The sequence below is a fragment of the Elephas maximus genome, chromosome 2 (genome assembly GCF_024166365.1).
Source record: "Elephas maximus indicus isolate mEleMax1 chromosome 2, mEleMax1 primary haplotype, whole genome shotgun sequence".
Lineage (NCBI taxonomy): Eukaryota > Metazoa > Chordata > Mammalia > Proboscidea > Elephantidae > Elephas > Elephas maximus.
In genome coordinates this window covers 234787820-234809668 of record NC_064820.1, presented here as the reverse complement: position 1 = coordinate 234809668, position 21849 = coordinate 234787820, and the positions used below count along the sequence as shown (strand labels likewise).

Below are 21849 nucleotides of genomic sequence, written 5' to 3'. Positions count from 1 at the left end.
CATACAAAAATCAGTTGAATTCCTCTACACCAACAAAGAGAACATTGAAGAGGAAATCGCCAAATCAGTTCCCAAGAAGATAAAATACCTAGGAATAAATCTTACCAGAGACGTAAAAGACCTACACAAAAAAAACTACAAGACGCTACTGCAAGTAACCAAAAGAGACCTACATAAGCGGAAAAACATACTTTTCTCGTGGATAGGAAGACTCAACATTGTAAAAATATCTATTCTACCAAAAGCGATCTACAGGTACAATGCAATTTCGATCCAAATTCCAATGTCATTTTTTAATGAGTTGGAAAAACAAATCACCAACTTCATATGGAGGAGAAAGAGGCCCCAGATAAGTAAAGCATTGCTGAAAAAGGAGAACAAAGTGGGCGGCCTCACACTACCTGATTTTAGAACCTATTATACCACCACAGTAGTCAAAACAGCCTGGTACCGGTACAACAGATACATAGACCAATGGAGCAGAATTGAGAATCCAGACATAAATCCATCTACATATGAGGAGCTGATATTAGACAAAAGTCCAAAGTCTGTTGAATGGGGAAAAGGCAGTCTCTTTAAAATATGGTGCTGGCATAACTGGATATCCATCTGCAAAAAAATGAAATAAGACCCATACCTCACACCATGCACAAAAACTAACTGAAAATAGATCAAAGACCTAAATATAAAATCTCAAACAATAAAGGCCGTGGAATCAAAATTAAGGACAACATTAGGAGTTCTAATAAAAGGCATAAACAGTATACAAATCATTACTAACAATGCAGAACAGAAACAAGACAACTGGGAGCTCCTAACCTATGCTCATCAAACACCTATGCTCATCCAAAGCCTTCACTGAAAGAGTAAAAATATTACCTACAGACTGGGAAAAAGTTTTTAGCTATGACATTTCTGATCAGCATCTGATCTCTAAAATCTACGTGATACTGCAAAAACTCAACAACAAAAAGACAAATAACCTAACTAAAAAATGGGCAAAGAATATGAACAGGCACTTCACTTAAGAAGACATTCAGGTAGCTAACAGATACATGAGGAAATGCTCATGATCATTAGCCATTAGAGAAATGCAAATCAAAACTACAATGAAATTCCATCTCACTCCAACAAGGCTGGCATTAATCCAAAAAACACAAAATAATAAATGTTGCAGAGGTTGTGGAGAGACTGGAGCACTTATACGTTGCTGGTGGGAATGTAAAATGGTACAACCACTTTGGAAATCAATTTGGTGCTTCCTTAAAAAGCTAGGAATAGAACTACCATACAGCCCAACAATCCCACTCCTTGGAATATATCCTAGAGAAATAAGAGCTTTTACACGAACACATATACGCACACCCATGTCCATTGCAGCACTGTTTGCGGTAGCAAAAAGATGGGAGCAACCAAGGTGCCCATCAACAGATGAATGGATAAATAAATTATGGTATATTCACACAATGGAACACTACCTATCAATAAAGAACAATAATTAATCTGTGAAACATTTCATAACACGGAGAAATCTGGAAGGCATGCTGAGTGAAATTAGTCAGATGCAAAAGGACAAATATCGTATGAGACCATTATTATAAGAACTCAAGAAATAGTTTAAACAGAGAATAGAATATTCTTTGATGGTTACAAGAGTGGGGAGAGAAGGAAGGAGAGGGGTATTCACTAATTAGATAGTAGACGAGGACTAATTAGGCGAAGGGAAAGGAAACACACTGTACAGAAGAGGTCATCATGACTGGACTAAACCGAAAGCAAAGAAGTTTCCTGAATAAACCAAATGCTTTGAAGGCCAGCGTAGCAGGGTCGGGATTTGACATCCATGGTTCCAGAAGACATCTAGGACAATTGGCATAATATAATCTATTAAGAAAACATTCAGCATCCCACTTTGGAGAACGGCATCTGGGGTATTAAGGGCTAGCAAGCGCCCATCTGAGATGCATCAATTGGTCTCAACCCACTTGGAGCAAAGGAGAATGAAGAACACCAAAGACATAAGGTAATTATGAGCCCAAGAGACAGAAAGAGCCACGAAAACCAGAGACCGTAATAGCCTGAGACCAGAAGAATCAATAACTGCTCTGACAGGGAACACAATGGAGAATCCCTGATGAAGCAGGAGAGCAGTAGGATGTAGAACTCAAATTCTCATCAAAAGACCAGACTTAATGGTCTGACTGAGACTAGAAGGACCCTGGAGGTCATAGTCCCCAGGCCTTCTGTTAGCCCAAGACAGGAACCATTCCCAAAGCCGACTCTTCAGACAGGGATTGGACTGTATTATAAAATAGAAAATGATACAAATGAGGAGTAAGCTTCTTGGCTCAAGTAGACACATGAGACTATGTGGGCAGCTCCTCTCTAGAGGGGAGATGAGAAGGTAGAGGGGGACAGAAACTGGCTGAATGGACACGGGAATACAGGGTAGAGAGGAGTGTGCTGCCTCATTAGGGGGAGAGCAACTAGGAGTATATAGCAAGGTGTATATAAATTTTTGTATGAGAGACTGACTTGATTTGTAAATTTTTGCTTAAAGCACAATAAAAAAAAGCAAACGAACAAAAACAAAAATGGAATGCATCATTTGAGTCTCCAATATTGAACTAGCTTTTCTTTCCCATTATAAACTCACTTGGTCATAGTTTATTTTTGTTTGTGTAGGTTGCTGGATTTGAATTGCTAATATTTTGTTGAGCACTTTTGTATCTATGTTTATGAAAGATCCTTTTGGTAATTTATTTTCTGATACTGTTTCTTTGGTGCTTTGATACCAGGGTAATGATGGCCTATATAATGTTTTCTGGAAAAGATTGTTTAACATTTGCATCATTTCTGCATTAAATATTTGGTAGAATATTCCAGTGAAAAAATTTGGCCCAGAAATTTTTTTCTGAGGTATTGTAGGTACAAATTCAATATCTTATAGGACACTTCAGACTATGTATTCTATTTATTTTGGTAGCTTGTGAATTTTGAGGAATTGTTCCATTTCATTTAAGTTGCCAAACTTATGTGTTCAGTTGTTCATAGCATTCTTTATTATTCTTTAAATATCTTACTCCTTCAATCTCAACATTGATAATGTACATATAATATCTTATGCTCATCATTTTTATTATCTGTTGATTAATTTTATTAGTATTTTCAAAAATCAACCTTTGGTGTTATTGACTTGGGGAGCTTTTCCTATTTTTTTTTTTTCAAATTTTGCCATGTTACAGTAACAGCAAAATGTGATTTTGGAATGCATTTGGGCACTGAATTTGACTAGTGGTTGCTCCCTTCCTAGCCATGACTGAAGATGTTTCCTGTTGCTACCTACCAGTGAAAGAAATTTTAAAGTGCATATAAGACCATAGATATATGACCTATCTTCTCACAGAGTACATCTGTACTCATCTCTGGTCATAAAAATACTAGTAGGTACAAACTTTAATAAGTATTTTATTGAATTAACTCAAGACTTTTAGATTGCTATTTCTCTTTTTTTTTCTTAGGTTGTACAGCATCTGAAAAAAGTTATTTTATTTTATTTTTTCCTCACACAATTATTTATACACATATTGTTTTGTGACATTAATTGCAATACCCACAATGTGACAGCACACTCCCCCTTTCTACCCTGGGTTCCCTGTGTCCATTCATCCAGTTTCTGTCCCTTCCTGCCTTCTCATCCTGCCTCTGGACAGGAGCTGCACATTTGGTCACGCGTATCTGATTGAACTAAGAGGTGCATGCCTCATGTGTATTATCTTCTTTTTTATACTCCTGTCTAATCTTTGTCTGAAGAGTGGGCTTCAGGAATGGTTTTGGTTCTTTGTTAACAGAGTGTCTGGGGGCCGTAGTTTTGGGGGTCCTTACAGTACCTTTCAGACCATTATGTCCGGTCTTTTATGAGAATTTGAGTTCTGCTCCACACTCTCTCTCTGTCTGGGACTTTCTCTTGTGTTCCCCCTCACAGCAGTCACTGGTGGTAGCTGGGCACCATCTAATTCTTCTGGTCTCAGGCTGGTGGAGTCTCTAGTTTATGTGGTCCTTTAGTCTCTTGATGTTTTTCTGTCTACTATTTTTTCAATTACTGAGAGAGGAGTGTTACAGTCTTCAGATAAATACAATCCCCGTACCGAAAAAAAAAGGTGTGAACTTATTTATCTCCTTAAGTTTTATCATTCATTGCTTTTTTTTTTTTCACTTAAACTCTATTATTTAAATATAGGTGCATTCATGTTTAGTATTGTTATACCTTCATGGTTAATTCACTCTTTCATCATTATGTAATGTCCCACTTTTTTCCTGGCAATTTTTATTTGCAATGACATCTACTTTGTTTTATATTAATCTAGCCATCAAAAGAAAATGGAAGGAACACACAAAGTCACTGTACCAAAAATAATTGGCCAATATTTCAGAAGGTAGCATATGATCAAGAACCGAAGGCCTTGAAGTAAGAAGTCCAAGCTGCACTGAAGGCATTGGTGAAAAACAAGGCTCCAGGAACTAATGAAATACTAAATGAAATGTTTCAACAAACTGATGCAACGCTAGAAGGGCTCACATGCCTATACCAAGAAATTTGGAAGACAGCTACCTGGTCAACTGACTGGAAGAGATCCACATTTGTCCCCTTTCCAAAGAAAGGTGGTCCAAAGAATGTGGGAATTATTGCACAATATCATTAATGTCATACACAAGTAAGGTCTTGCTAAGGATAATTCAAAAACATTTGCAACACTACATCAACAGGGAACTGCCAGAATTTCAACTGGGATTCGTAAGAGGACGTGAAATGAGGAACATCATTGCTGATGTCAGAGGGATCTTGGCTGAAAACAGAGAATACCAGAAAGATGTTTACTTGTGTTTTATTGACTATGCAAAGGCATTCCACTGTGGGGATCAAAACAAACTATGGATAACGTTGCAAAGAACAGGGATCCAGGACACTTGTGTTCAGGCAGAATCTGTACACAAAAAAAAGGGGCAGTAGTTTGAACAGAACAAGGGGATATGAAGTAGTTCAAAAAGGTGTGAGTAAGCCTTCTATCCTTTTACTATACTTATTCAGTCTGTATGTTGAGCAAGTAATCCAAGAAGCTGGACAATATGAAGAAGAACCCAGAATCAAGATTGGAGGAAGACTCATTAACAATCTGTGTTATGCAGATGATTTGAAACACTTACTGATGAAGATCAAAGACGATAGCCTTCAGTATGGATTAAACCTCAATATAAAGAAAAAAATTTTCCCAACTGGACCAATAAGCATAACTATTATAAACAGAGAAAATACTGAATTTGTCGAAGATTTCATTTTACTGGGATCCACAACTAACACCCATGGAAGCAACAGTCAAGAAATCAAATGATCTATTGCAGCAGGCAAAACTGCTGCAAAAGACCTCTTTAAGGTGTTAAAAAGCAAAGATGTTATCTCGAGGCTAAGGTCAGTCTGACCTAAACAATGGTATTTTCAGTTGCCTTATATGCATGTGAAAGCTGGACAATGAATAAGGAAACTGAAGAAGAATTGACACCTTTGAATTACACTGGACTGCCAGAAGAACAAACAAATCTGTCTTGGAAGTACAGCAGAATTCTTACAAGTGAGGATGGTGAGACTTTGTCTCATGAACTTTAGACATTTTATCAGGAGTGAGCACTCTCTGGAAAAGGACATCATAGTTAGTAGAGGGTTAGCAAATAGAGGAAGAACCTCGATGAGATGAATTGACACAGTGGCTACAACAATGGGCTCAAACACAGCAGCAATTGTGCGAATGGTACAGGACTGGGAAGTGTTTCATTCTATTGTACATAGGGTTGCTATGAGTCGGTGCCTGCTCCAAGATACCTAACAACAACAATATTGCCACATGCATTTTGTTTTGCTTAGTGTGTGCATGGTGAGTTTTTTAATCATTTTACTTTTAATCTGCTTATACCATTTTATTCAAAACAATTTTCTTCTGCTCCATATATAGTTGGGTCTTTTTTTTTTTAATTCTGAATATATCTGTTTTTTTGGTATATACTGTATATATAACATAATATGTGTTATATATGTATTTAATTGTGTATATATTATATAATATATAATTATATACATATAATGTATTATATATAATATATATGCAATTTACATTTAAACTTCTTATTGAAATATTTGATTTAAGTCTATCATTGTTATTTGCTTTTCTTGCCCCTCCACTATTTTGAATTGTGAATAATAAATTTTCTTAGTTTTCCTTTTTATTTTACAATCAATTCTGAAGGATATTTTTCCATAAAAAAGACTCTGAATTAACTCGCTGTTTTCCAGCACTTTACAAGTACGTTTCCACTTTCTTTGAGCTCCATGGATACTAATAAGAATTCATAGTCATGCTGTTGCAGGGTAAAAAACATCACACAGTTTAGTAAAGCAAAAAGGAAGTTTTATTTGGCATATATTCAAAAAGACTAAAGTGGGAAATGGACAACCATGCTGCCACAGTTGTGTCTGCTGAGTCCAAAGAAAACTACAGAATAAGCAAGAGTGGTAAAACGGACAAGCATGCTGCCACAACCATGTCTGCCTGAGTCCAAAGAATATTTCAGAATAGGCAAGAATGGGAAAATGGACAGGCATACTGTCACAGCCATGTCTGCCTGATTCCAAGGACTCTTACAGAGTCATCAGTATATATTAACGTTACAAAATGAGCAAAACCCTTGAAAGCTTCATCTTTTCACAGATTGGTTAGAAACTGTGATCCTACATTTTGAATTGTCTTTCTTAACAATCATTGGTACAGGTTCCAGTAACAACAGTCATGAGAGTCTTCATTGGTCCAACAAATTTTCCATTCACAAAATGCTAATAGAAAAAGATAAGAGTCAAAAGTCTTGTGTTCTTTTATTAGCTCATGTGGAAGGTTCCTTAAAAGATGTTTTTGGAGAGTGTCCTAGGTATTGTCGTTATACATCAGGGCCCAGTTGATGTGTCCTTGTGAGCCCTTGTAAGCCCAGCTTCAGCTGAGTCACATTCTCTAGGCTCAAGGACAAAAAAAAAAAAAAAAAAAAAAGACAGGGAATAACAATTCCAATATTATTTCCTAAATCAATGTGAATGATTGATTTGTCTTACGTAATATGTTCTATCTCTCAGATTGCTTTCAAGCTTTTTCTTTGTCTTTAGATTTCAACAGTTTTATTATAAAGTCTCTACACATGTATCTTTGGGTTCATCTCAGTCAATGATTCTGTAACTTCTGGAATCTGTAAATGTATGCCTTTCACCAAATCTTGCATATTTTTCCCATAATTTTTTTCAAATACATTCTTTTCTAAACTGTACTTTTCTCCTCTACTTATGGGACTCCAGTGATATGAATGCTAAACTTTCCATTTATATTTCCAGAGGTCCCAGAGTCCCTGTTTATTTTTTTCACAATATTTTATATCACTACTGTTCAGGTTGAATAACGTATATGTACCTATCTTTAAATTTATTAACTTTTTTAAATCTGTGTTCTGCTCTCTGTTACTGAACAAATTTAGTTGGCTTCTTTATTTCAGTTATTATATTCTTCAGTTCTAAAATTTCTATTTGATCCCTGACTTTTTGTTTTTGTTTAGTTTTTGGTTAAACTTCCTAATTTCTATTCTTTCCAAGAGGGTTTGCCTTACTTGTTGAATTACTACTATAATAACTGCTTTTTTTCCCAGATAATTCCAATCTCTGTGTCATCTCATTTTTAGCATTTATTGATTGTCTTTTCCTTTGCAAACTAAAGTAATTTTGGTTTGTATCCTAACCATCTTTTAATATTTTTAATGTGACTCTGGGTTTTGTTTAGATCCTAAGATAATGATATTTTTGTTTGTTTTTACAACAATATTCTCACTTGGGTTTATGGTGCAAGTTCTTACCAGCTTTCTCTGTGTTGCAATTTTAATCCAGCTCCATTTTCAAAACATTTGCAAGTCCGTTTGGATCCATCCCCACATGCACTACTCAGTACACAGTATGAGATGTGTTTGGAGGTCTACTTGCTAGTTGATTTCTCAAAGTCTATAGTGTTCTACTTAGGATAAGGTCTATACGTATGCAGCTCAGACTTCGCCCAGGGGTTCATAAACAATTCTATGGAGTTGTTTTACTTGGCTTCAGTCTTTCTAAAATCTAGTAGATAACTTTCTGGTTAAGTTCTAGTCTTCTTCCCCAATTTACCTGCTACTGTTTACTTTTCAGAATCCTGAAATGTTCATACTTTCTATACAGGTTCAATAATTGTGTTGAGTCACAGAGACAAGGTTGAATAGGATTACTCCATCTTAATGGAGTTATCAGAACCTCGAGATCCCATGTAGAATAATACAGCATCAACAGGATTTATCATGGACTACATGCTCACAAATTCCCTTCTCTCCTGATACTCTATATTTCACTAGAGAAATTTTGAGAATGGCCTGGTGAGTAGGTGAAAAATAGATAACAGACTTTTTCAGATTCTTAGACAGTTGTTTCTAAAACTTGGAAGGCTACCTTCCAAGTGGCTTTGCTGGTCAGTATTAAATTTCTACTAAGGGGCTTCATTGCTAGGGGAAGTAAAGTGCCTAATCCGTCCACAATATAAGCAGGATTTGTCTGACATAAACTGTGATACTTCATCATGGATATCATAGGCAAGGTATGGTGTATGAAAGAAAACCAGAAATGCTCAGGCTTACTTTCCAACTTTGGCATGGCCAGTGGTATGATTTATTGATAACATTGATGATAAAATTGATCATATACAGGAAGGATAACCTAAAAAAATTGAAAAAAAGATGGGACCTTAATTGTTTTTGTTAGGTGTCTTTGAGTCAGTTCCAATTCATAGCAACTTTATGTACAACAGATCAAAACGCTGTTCAGTTCTACACTATCCTCGCAGTCTTTGTTATGTTTGACCCATTGTTGCAGCCACTGTGTCAAACCATCTCTTGAGAGTCTTCCTCTTTTTCGCAGATCCTCTGCCAAGCATAATATCCTTCTTCAGGGACTGGTCCCTCTGATAATATATCCAAAGTACATGACATGAAGTCTTGCCATCTCAGCTTGCAAGGAGCATTCTGGCTGTATTTCTTCCAAGACAGATTTGTTCGTTCTTCTGGCAGTCCCCGGTTTATTCAATATTTTTTGCCAACATCATAGTTCAAAGGCATCATTCTTCTTCAGTCTTCCTTATTCATTGTCCAGCTTTTTCATGCACATGAGGTGATTGAAAATATCATGACCCGTGTCAAGTTCACCTTAGTCCTCAAAGTGACATGTTTGCTTTTTCACACTTCAAGAAGGTCTTTTGCTGTGGACTTGCCCAATGCAATACATCATTTGATTCCTTGACTGCTGCTTCCATGGACGTTGATTGTGGATTCAGGTAAATGAATTCCTTGATAACTAGAATATTTTCTCTGTTTATTATGATGTTGTTTATTGGTCCAGTTGTGAGGATTTTTGTTTTCTTTATATTCAGGTATAAGCTGTACTGAAGGCTGTAGTTTGATCTTCATCAATAAGTGCTTGAAGTCCTCTTCACTTTCAGCAAGCAAGGTTGTGCCATCTGCATATTTCAGATTGTTAATGAATCTTCCTCCAATCCTGATGCTGTATTCTTCCTTTAACCAAGGTTCCCCGATTATTTGCTTAGTATACAGAGTAAATGATTATGGTGAAATGATACAATGCTGACTTACATTTTCTCTCATTTTAAACCACACAGTATCTCCTTGTTAAGTTCAAATGACTGCCTCTTGGTTTAAGTACAGGTTCTGCATGGGCACAATTGCCAAAACAAAAAGTTACTATTGAGTCAATTCCAACTCATAGCGACCCGATAGGACAGAGTAGAACTGCCCCATAGAGTTTCCAAGGAGCAACTGGTGGATTCAAACTGCCAACCTCTTGGCTGGCAGCTGTAGCACTTAACCACTATGCCACCAGGGTTTCTGAGCACAATTAAGTGTTGTGGAATTCCCATTTTTTTCAGTGTTATCCATAATTTGCTATGATCCACATAGTCAAATGCTTTTGCATAGTTAATAAAATACAGGTAAACAGCTGTCATGGATTGAATTGTGTGCCCCCCAAAATGTGTGTATCAAATTGGTTAGGCCTTGATTCCCAGTATTTTGTGGTAATCCCCCATTCTGTGATTGGAATTTTATGTTAAAGAGGATTACGGCGGGATTGTAGCACCCTTCCCAGGTCACATTCCTGATCCAATGTAAACGGAGTTTCCCTGAGGTGTAGCCTGCACCACATTTTATCTCCCAAGAGGTAAACGGAAAGGGAAGCTAGCAGAGTGGGGGGACCTCATACCACCAAGAAAGCAGTGCCAGGTGCAGAAAGCATCCTTTAGACCCCAGATCCCTGCACAGAGAAGCTCCTAGTCTGGGGGAAACTGACAGAGAGAGCCTTCCCCTGGAGCCAACGGCCCAAATTTGGACTTTTAGCCTACTTTACTGTGAAGAAATAAATTTCTCTTTGTTAAAGCCATCCACTTGTGATATTTCTGTTACAGCAGCACTAGACTACCAAGACAATACCTTTATGCTATTCTCTGCTTTCAGCCCGGATCCATCTGTTAGCAGTAATGATATCCCTCATTCCATATCCTCTTCTGAATCTGCTTGAAATTCTGGCAGTCCTCTGTCAACGTACTGCTGCAAGCGCTTTTTCCTCAGTAAAATTTTCTTGCATGTGATATTAATGATATCGTTCAATAATTTCCACATCTGTTGGACCACCTCTTTTTGGAAGAGGCACAAATATGGATCTCTTCTAGTCAATTGGCTAGGTGGCTATCTTTTAAATTTCTTAGCATAGATGACTGAACACCTCCAGCATTGCATCCATTTGTCGAAACATCTCAGCTGGTATTCTATCAATTCCTGGGGCCTTCAGTGCAGCTTGGACTTCCTTCTTCAGTGTCATCAGTTCTTGATCATATGCTACCTCCTGAAGTATTTGAACACTGACCAATTCTTTTTGGTACAGTGACTCTATGTTTCCCTTCCATCTTGTTTTGATGCTTCCTGCATCATTCAACATTCTGTCCCTAGAGTCCTTCAATATTGCAACTTGGGACTTGAATTTTTTCTTAAGTTCTTTCAGCTTAAGAAATGCTGATTGTGTTCTTCTCTTTTGGTTTTCTAACTCCAGGTCTTTGCACATTTCATTATAATACTTTACTTTGTGTTCTTGATCTGCCCTTTGAAATCTCAGGTTCAGCTCTTTTACTTCATCTTGTTTTCTCCATTTGCTTTAGGTACTCTACATTTAAGAGTAAGTTATGAAGTCTCTTCTTATCTCCATTTTGGTCTTTTATTTCTGTCCGATCTTTTTAATGACCATTTGCTTTCTTCATGTATGATGTTGTTGATGTCATCCCACAACTTCTTTGGTTTTTGTGCATTAGTTTTCAATGTATCAAATCTATTCCTGAGATGTTCTCTATATTCAGGTGGGATATACTCAAGGTCTTACCTTGGCTCTTGTGGACACAGGATCTTAATACTAGGCAAATAATCCTGTGTTTTTGAAATGATAGCCAAAGGTTTATAGAATGATTTGCTACCTCAGAATTGATAGTAAGAGTGTGGAAACAAATCCCTAAATTTTTTCTTCTTTTGTTGTGTCGTAAAAAATAAAAGGAAAATATATATATATATATATATATATATATATATATATATATATATATATATATATATATATATATATATACCTCTTTTAATTGGAAACCCTGGTGGCATAGTGGTTAAGTGCTATGGCTGCTAACCAAGGGTTCAGCTGTTTGTATCCTCCAGGTGCTCCTTGGAAACTCTATGGGGCAGTTCTACTCTGTTCTACAGGGTCACTATGAGTCAGAATTGACTCAATGGCAGTGGGTTTGGTTTTCCTTTAATTTACCATTTTGTATGGAATATGTGGGCGATTATCATTTCCAAACCTCTTTGTAATGCTATATAACACAATAAAGAAAGTTACATAAAAACATTGATGCACACATTTAAATATTTTTAATCAAATATATCCATTTTGTTTAGTGTAGCTCTAAGTTTATCACATCCGTTGCTGTAGGGTACTATAATATGCCAATGTGCTAATACATATAATTATATTATACATATGTATATAAATATATCCATTCTAATATTGATGAATATTTGAGTTTTATTCTAATTCTTCTCTGTAATAATGCTCATTCTAAACATTCCTGTAAATGTCTTTTGGAGTGTATACATACTCATGCATATCTGTTGTTGGGAGTGGACTTGTTTTAACTTAGTAGATGCTGCTGACATGCCTACTTAACATCATGGCTTGTGAGAGTTCAGTTTGCTTCAAATCTTCACACCTGTTATTTTCATTAATTTTAGCCATTCTGGTGTGGGTGTATTAGGAAAGTTGTGATTTCTCATTGTGGTTGTAATTTGTATTTTCTGATGGATGATGGATGTCATTACTGTTGGAGGTAATTTTGGTGCCTTGCCCACATCCTTCCACACTCATCATTGTGTTGGAAGCCCAACTTCCTATGGCAATCCCTAATGACTCTCAAGCCTGAGGGATCTCTCTAGTCACAAGGATTTGCTTGTCCCCTGGTTTGCACAGAGTGAGAGGCCTGGTTTTTCAATGGCCCCAGGAGAAGACTTCAACAAATGACACATAGAATTGGCAATAAAAACCCAAAATTCTTGCTGTATGCATGACGCAATTCAGGGACTGTTTCTTAGTTTTCTCCACACTTCATTCACCAGTGGCATTCAGTCATAGTTACCCTCATTGGTAACTTTCTTATTAATAGACCGATTTGACTTCCCACTCCTATCTCAAATCCCCAGTCTATTACCTGTACATCCTTAAACCAATTATCAAGTGAACTATTTTCACTCACATCCTAGTCTCAGATTCTGCCTCTAGAAAAAAAAAAAAGCCTCTAGAGAAACCCAAAATAAGTCAATTAACTTCATATTTTTGACCATTTGCTTTTTCACTTTTTTGAAATACATTTTAAAATGCATTGCCAATATATAGATATGTGTGTGTGTGTGTTTATATATATATATATATATATATATATTTCTGTTGGTTGTTCTCTGAACTCGCTATCGATTTGCAGGAGTTGTTTATCTATTTTAGATAGGAATCTTATGTCAGTTATGATTTGCAAATATATTCTCTCTCTCTTTCTCAACCTCGCTCCTTTCCCCTACCTCTCTTCCTCTAGGGCTTGCATTTTCCCTCAGTAAGCAGGTTAATCATATTTTCCTTTGCATTTAATATTGTTCATCTTAGTAATATTTCAGCTTCCCCATATTCTAAATATTATTTCCAAAATTATTTTGAAGCTTTTACATTTAGATACACTATTCACTTGGAATTAAATTTTTTTGTGTGGTGTGAGGTAGAGATATCAGGTATTTATTTATGTGGATATCCAATTGTTTTAGTGCCTAGTGTCATTTAGTAGAATCTTGTTACCTCTACAAGAATCTTGTTTCTTCTTTGTTATATATTAAGTGTCCACCCATATGTGCATCTGTTTGGGGACATTCGTTTATCCATTGCTTATTTTTTCTTATGCATATGCTATACTATTTTAATTACTGTAACTGTTTACCGTCACTAGATATCCTGAGTATAAACTCTCAGATATGACATCATCTACAAGATTGTCTTGTCTATTCCTTTTCCTTTACAGATTACAGTAAAATTAATTGCCGATTAATTTTTATTAATAAAGTTACTATAAAAGCAATATAAAATAGATTAGTCATTTCCATTTGCATAAAATGCAAGCCTAATACTTAAAACAATTTGTATCATTAGATCATGTAACCAGTCTACTTCTAAATTACTTCTATTTTTCTAAAATTTAACATATATTCCTATAGAGTTTAATCAAACATTTTTACTAAGTTATATTAAATTATAGTTAAATGGAAAAAATAGGTAAACAAACTATTATAAAATGATTAAATATGAATTTTGGTTCAAATTTTCTGTATTAATAAGGAATATTATAAAATACTAACAATTACCATTTTCTTATTTTATGTAGTATATAACAACCACTGCCTTCTGAAAGAGTTGTGAGCATAAAATGACAAATTGCACGAATGGACAAACACTTTAAAAAAATACGTCATCCCTGCATTACATTTGGTATTCAATCACCTGGTGTAGGTTAATATTTCCATTTCCATTTCAAATTAATAAGTATTAATTTTTACTTCTTAAAATTGATCACATTTTCCAAATTATTATTACCAATTTATGGACTTTGAGTGTTGATTACTCAAATATTGTGTTAATGAAAATCACATGAACCCCAAGTTTTGCCGAATTCCCTTAACTCTCTGTATATCACATTATTTCCTAGCCACAGTTACTTTTTAAAGAGTGTAGTTTTGCTCCTTTCTTCAGAGCAATTTGGATACCCTTGTTTCTCAGACTATAGACTAAGGGATTTAGAAGGGTTGTGAGCACTGTGCAGAGAAGTGATAAAATCTTGTTCAGATTGAGTGTTTTTCCTGATGCTGGTGTCATGTACACCACAACCATGGTGCCATAAAACACAAATACAACAATCAAGTGGGAGGAGCAGGTGGAAAAGCCTCTGTATCTCCCTGTAGAAGAAGAAATCTTTAAAATGGAGAACATAATGAAACTATAAGATAACAAGGTCCAAAGGAAAGGAGACAGGGATAGGAATGATGAAGCAAAGGCCACCCTCTCAACCACTGCAGTGTCTGTGCAGGAGAGCTTCACCAGTGGGAAGAAGTCACAAAAGAAATGGTCTATTATGTGGGGACCACAGAAGGTTAATGTTGCAAACAAAATTAGCATAGATCCCAGGAATAGGAGACCACCAATCCATGATCCAACTGCCAGCTTGACACAAGCTCTGTTGTCCATAAGCACTGAGTATCTCAGGGGCCAACAGATGGCCAAGTAGCGATCATAGGACATGACAGCCAGAAGAAAACACTCTACAGTGAGCAGAGCCCCAAAAGCATAGAGTTGCACTACACAGGCTGTAAAGGAGATAGTGACACCACCAGCCACGACCTCCCTCAGCAGCTGAGGGACAATGCTGATTGTGTAGCCAACATCCACACAGGATAAGTGGCACAGAAAGAAATACATTGGAGTATGTAAGTGTGCACTTTTCTGGACGGCAAGAATCAGCAGCAGGTTACCACACAGTGTGACAGCATAAAGGCTTAGGAACAAAAGGAAAAGGGCAGTCCCAACTTCTTTGAGGTCCCCAAATCCCAGCAAGATCACATAAGTGATATTGGAGATATTTCCCTTCTGGTTGTCTTCCATCTGAGGGCATCAGATAAAATATCCCAGTAGATAAAATATAGGGTGAAGCAATTTAAAATAACATATTTCCGAGGGAACTTGTTGCTGCAAAACCAGGGACACACTCATATTTTCCAGTAAGCCCAATGATGCTATTCTTCTCCAAAAAAATTTTTCTCATCTCTAAACTGGCATCTTAGATTATGTCTTCCATTCTGATGTTACATGTGAAAAATGCCTAGAAGCCAGGTCAGTTTGGGGTGAGGGCTAAAAAAATGAGTATATATATAAGCTTTGGTAATTTAACTTTTAATCCTGCTTATCAGTGAATCTCTTGTTTGTCTCTCATGCTCTGTATTTGCAGCTTTCTCTTCCATTCCTCTCCCTTAAAAGATGCAAATGAAAACAAAATAGCTAGAATGAGGATAATGCTCATGGAAACAATGATAGGATCAGGTCCAGAGCGTGTCCTGACAAAATTACAAAATGAGAGTATTTGACTTGGGCTTTCTCATTTCTTTGGCCTATTTTGTTTCCTTCCTTATGTCTTAACATTCCACTGGGGCACTGGGAAAAAAGCTTCTTATTCGCAGTTGGAATTCTCTGTCTCAACAAAGGTGTGCATATGAAAAGGTTCAAGATGTTGCACATAGCTAGGGCCTTCATCTGAGAAGAAATTTGCTTTTCAGTAGACTTTCAGTTATCACACACTTTTTTTTTTGAATCTAGGAGAGTGGATATGTATAAATTTTGAATACAATGATGGTGCCTAAATTTGCAAACACTTGAATGATAAAAAGCAGGATATAACTTATGGAAAATTAACTCAATGTGCTGCACTGTAAATATTATTCATCCAAATTCTAGAAACCTAAAAAATTCTTTATGGGAAAATAGGAATGGATTATTGAGAAATGAAAAAGGGAGGTAGTGCTTGGAACTGGGAGTAAAGAGTGAATAAATCAGATAATATAAACAGAAACTGAGCTCAGAATGTCAAGCAGTATTTTCATCAAGGTGGTCTATCTCTGCTTTCGCCTGCTGTGTTTTTTAATCATCTTTGAATCTATAGTTTTAATACTTACTTTATCTGGAGCCAAAGATGAAGCAAGTACTTCTCTGGTCATGGGTAATTGAAGTCTTGAGCTCCTACTGAGGAAGTAACTAAGAGAAAATTTGCTTTCTCCTTAAATTTGGTTATTTACAAGAAACCTGCAAAACTTCCTTGCATTTTGCAGAATCTGAAAGCCTCAATATTTTATTTCTTTGCATGACATTAAGAACACACAATCAATATTAAAAAAAAAAATCCACTTTTATGTTTAAACTGCAACTTCATTTATACCAGAATGATTACCTGAATTCTGCATTGGTTGGCATTCATTTTCACATAATTATCCAAAAGTCGTTATTGAAATTGGAATGTCTCAAGAATACAACATTCAGAACATGAACCTCTGATTATATTAAACCCAGTATACAGTTTTTTTTTTTTTTATTTCTCTGTTTGTACTTTATAGTCATAAGCTTTACCTCCAGAACTCCCAGGATACATGAACTTTTAAAAATAAATTCTGGTGGGAGAATCTCACCTGAATTTTAATTTACCAAGAGGATTCATGTTGAGAAAACTGCATAAATGTTTACCATCTACATGAATTTTTAGGGAAAGGCAGCAAAACTGAAAAAAGGATCATTTGGGCTTTGAAATATTTGATAGAGTTGAGTACTTTGCCAAAAGCTACATTTATTCTTCTCTAGTTATTCCTCCACCTCCTTTTGTTTCTTTATTTTTTCTCCTCTTTCTCCTATTTCCGCTTGTCCTACTTCTCCAATTTCTCTTCTCTTCTCCTCTTCTTTCTTAGTCGTTCTCCCCACCTAATCTTATTTTGGCAAAAAGTAAACATATAAAAGATAAAAGACTATTAACTGCATAAAAACCTATTTTGAAGGATAAAATATTTTTCAGGGGCACTCCTCTCTAAATTATTGCACAGTTTAGTTACAGGCAGCTCAAGGAAAAATCAAAAAGTTATTGATTAGTTAGTGATAGAAAATCCAGTGTAAAATCATATAAAATCTAGTTAAACAGGAATTGAGGAATAGAATTTTAGAACTAGAAATAAATGATGTTGAGAAATGAAGAAACACATTAACAATATATGTTTATGCAAGTTCTACTTTAGTATGACAGTTTGACAAAAGCCTTAGTCATCCATCCTTTCTGATACTACAATACATAAATACTAATTTATAGTCATCATAACAATGTACACAATGAGCGGGCAAGTGTATACTGAGTAAGAACAAAATGTAAGAGTGGTGGGGGTGGGAGCTGGGGACCCTGGTTTCAGGGAACATCTAGGTCATTTGGCATAGCAAAGTGTATTTAGAAAATGTTCTGCATCCCACTTCAGTGATTGGCATCTGGGGTTTAAAAAGCTAACAAGTGGCCATCTAAGATGCATCAATTGACTTCAACCCACCTGGAGCAAAGGAGAATGAAGAACACCAAAGGCACAAGGAAGATATGAGCCCAAGAGAAAGAAAGGGCCACATAAACCAGAGACTCCATCAGTCTAAGATCAGAAGAACTAGATGGTGCCCAGCTATCACAAATGACTGCCTTGACATGGAACGCAACAGAGGATCCCTGATGGAGCAGGAGAAAAGTGAGATACAGACTTCAAATTCTAGTAAAAAGACTGGGCTTAATGAATGGTCTGACTGAGACTCAAGGTACCCCAGAGGTTATGGCCCTGAGACTCTCTGTTAGCCCAAAACTAAAATCATTCCCGAAGCCAACTCTTCAGACAAAGATTAGACTGGACTATAAGACATAAAATGATACTGGCGAGGAGTGTGCTTCTTAGCTCAAGTAGACACATGAGAATAAGTGGGCAGCTCCTGTCTGGGGGCAAGATAAGAAGGCAGAGAGGGACAGAAGCTGATTGAATGGACACAGGAAATACAGAGTGGAGAGAAGGAGTGTGCTGTCATATTGTAGGAACAGCAACTAGGGTCAGATAACAATGTTTGTATAAGTTTTTGTATGAGAAACCGACTTGAATTGTAAACTCTCATTAAAACACAGTTTAAAAAAGAGCTCTTTAAAGTGCTAAAAAAAAACACATTGTAAGCTATTGATGAATAGGGAAAATTGTGGGAGCAGAAGCACATAACTACTGTGCAGTTATTGTAACGAAGGAGAGTGAACACTTTGGGGGAGGATTTTGTGGATCGCCTCAGACCAGTTTTAAACTTAGAGGAGCCTAGGACAACAGCAGCAGATAGAAGTAAGGAGGGTCTTCAACTAGAAAAGTTGACTTTAAAAAAAAAATCTGCTGACAGATCAGCATTTAGTTTCCGACAGCAATCCTCCCCTACTTTCCCTTGAATTTACCAAATGTGGCTGCAAAATAAAGCAACTCAAAAATCTACATGTAGGCTCTTGAATTCCTCTCATTCCATTGAACTTTTCGTTGAATACTCATCTTGAAATTTTGTCCATAAAGAATTTCAGAGAAAATTGGACCAAACAAAAACAAAACAAAAGAAAATAAACTCTTCTTCCCTCATGGTTAAGAGATACACAGTGTGTGCTTAGAAAAAGCAACACAGCCCTACATTCTTAAATATGAATGAAAACCACAAAAGATACAGGGAAAAAAAAAAGCACAAAAGATAAAACTCAAGCTACTTGAACAAAACACCTGACTCTGGGAAGAAAGAAGACATTTGCAGAGCAAACTGCAACTTGAGAACTGTAAAACAGAAACATAATTTTACACAGAAATCCCCAGAAATTTTTAGAAGTGCCATGAAACTTCTTAAAGGGAGACTTTTTTTTTTTAATCTAAAATTGTATACCCAATCAAAATGAAGTATACAGACAATATACATTTTTTTTTTATGGGATAGTCATAAAGCTCATTTCCTATATGTTTTATCAGAGGAAGAAAGAAAATTTCGGGATGACATCTAGACAGAAGCACCATAAAGAAATTCATACAAATTATGGTAATATTTTGGGGGCATCAGAAAAAGTATTGCAAAAATTTTAAAAGGAAATTGGATCCCATCCAAGCAACACAAAAATATTCTAAAAACTTTGAATTAATTTGGTAAATGTTTGTTGTTATTTTCCATTGGCTTGACTGTGACTCACAGTGACCTTATATATAACAGAGTTGATTGCTGCTTGTGCTGTGCCATCTTCATGACTGTTGGTATTCGTTCAACAGAAAAAAAAATAGTCCATTTTGTATCTAAAGAAGGACAAAAAGACAAAGTATGAGAAGGAAAGAAAAAGAGGGGAAGTAAAAAGGGAGGAAGGCATGAGTAAGAGAGCGATAGGGACAAAGGGAGGGAGTGAGAGAAGAAACAAAGTGAACAAGAAAGGAACAAATTTACAGCCACAATATACCAATACCAAACCCATTGCTGCTAAGTTGACTCTGACTCGTAGAAACCCTGTAGGACAGAGTGGATCCCTGGTTTTGCAATGGTTAAGAGCTTAGCTGCTGATCAAAAAGTCAGCAGTTTGAATCCACCAACCACTCCTTGGAAACCTTATACGGCAGTTAGGGTCGTTGTGAGTAAGAATCAACTCAATGTCAGCAGGGTAGGACAGGATTGAACGGCCTCCCCATAGTGTTTCCAAGGCTGTAGATTTTTATGGAAGCAGACTGCCAAATTTCTCCCATGGTGGCTTCGAATCACTGAACTTTTGGTTGGCAGCTCAGCTCTTAACCACTGTACAACCAGGGCTCCTATATGCCTAATATGAAGGAAACTAAACATTAGTAAGATTTTGTGGAATTAATGGGGTATAAAAAGTAGAATCAATATACCCTTGGCAATTGGATTATATTTTTTTCAAATTCCTCAAGCTCACGATTTAAAATCTAGCACAATCCTTTGCCTTTTTGATTGATATTAATAAAGGTAAGCTAGTGGCTTACTTTAAAAAAAAAAAAGATTAAATAAAACTTTAGATTAAATCATAAAAAATTGATATCTTTTCAAAAGAGAATTTTAGTGTTATCTTGAACAATATTTGCTTAGATAATATATTGTTGAGAACAAAATTCTATTATCTATCTTAACTCAATGATCAATAGCTCATGTATTAGAGATACTGGAAAGTCCTATGAAGTGAGATCCCTTGAGTATGACCAAGTGAATCTGTGCTTGTCTTGGATGGTCTTTCAGGTGAAGAGTATGAAAGTGAAACTCATGCAGGAAGGCCCTAAAACAAAAATAATTTAGTACTCACCACTCTGAGAAAGGAGACCACAGCACCTTGACACAGGGTGTTGCTTCTGGGAAAAGGTAACAAAAAGTTCAAAGAATAGGAGAGGGCTTCTGTATGGCAAGCAGAGTAGGGTCTCAGGATTAGCAGACTGAAGACATATTGTGAGTATTAAGGATTGAATTGTGTCCCCCCAAATTATGTGTCATCTTGGCTATGCCATGATTTCAGTATTGTGTTTCGTCCTCCATTTTACAATGTGATGTAATTATCCTAGGTGTTGTAACTCCAAACCTTTATGTTATTAATGAGGTAGGATTAGAGGCAGTAATGTTAATGAGGGAGGACACAATCTACAGAATTAGATTGTATCTTCAGTCAGTCTTGTTTGAGATATAAAAGAGAGAAGCAAGCAGAGAAAGAGAGGGACCTCATTACCACCAAGCAAGAAGAGCCAGGAGTGGAGCAAATACTTTGGACCTGGAGTCACTGTGGTAAGAAGCTCCTAGACCAGGAGAAGACTGATGACAAAGACCTTGCCCCAGAGCCAACAGAGAGAGAAAGTCTTCACCTGGAGCTGGTACCCTGAATTCGAACTTCTAGCTTCCTAAACCATGAGAGAATAAATTTCTGTTTGTGAAAACCATCCACTTGTATTTCTGTTATAACAGCACTAGATAACTAAGACAGTCAGTTTAAAAGTTTCTAGTTTGTTAAAAAAAAAAAAAGTTTGTTAGCACAGGAAAAAGGAGAAATTTTTATCACAGGTAATCATATAAGACATGGCCAAGAGGGGCAAGGATTAACTATTGCCTTTGAGAGACTGGGTTACAAGATAGTAACCCAGATAGTAATTTTATCATGAGAAACCTAATAGGCATGGCCAGTAGGAAAAGTTAGACTACAGCTTTTGAGAGACTGTGTGACAAGTAAGAATGGTCATATCAGACAGTGAGTGAAAAGGCAACTAGGAGAAATTAATAGATGCCAAGGCAGCAAACTATGTAGACTGTACACTGGTCTTATGGCAATCAACCCTGTGATGGCTGCGCATCATTAGCATGGATGTGAGACACTGGTTGTCGTTGTTGTTAAATGTGAAAGGCATTGGGTTACCCAACTATTTAAGACAGTTGTAGTTTAGTTGGGTTTCCTGTGTGTAGTAGAGATCACAAGACTGCCTGTCGGGTGTAGGGGAGGTTGACCAGGAAAAGTCCAGTGTATTTCC

General features: G+C 36.4%; 1 protein-coding gene across 1 annotated transcript; it reads right to left on the bottom strand.

Annotated features, from left to right (window-relative positions):
- Positions 1-14434: 14434 nt before the first annotated feature.
- Positions 14435-15388, bottom strand: LOC126068603 (olfactory receptor 493-like). Its single transcript, XM_049871329.1, has one exon. It carries the CDS (start codon positions 15386-15388, stop codon positions 14435-14437), a length of 954 nt encoding a protein of 317 aa, XP_049727286.1.
- Positions 15389-21849: the final 6461 nt, after the last annotated feature.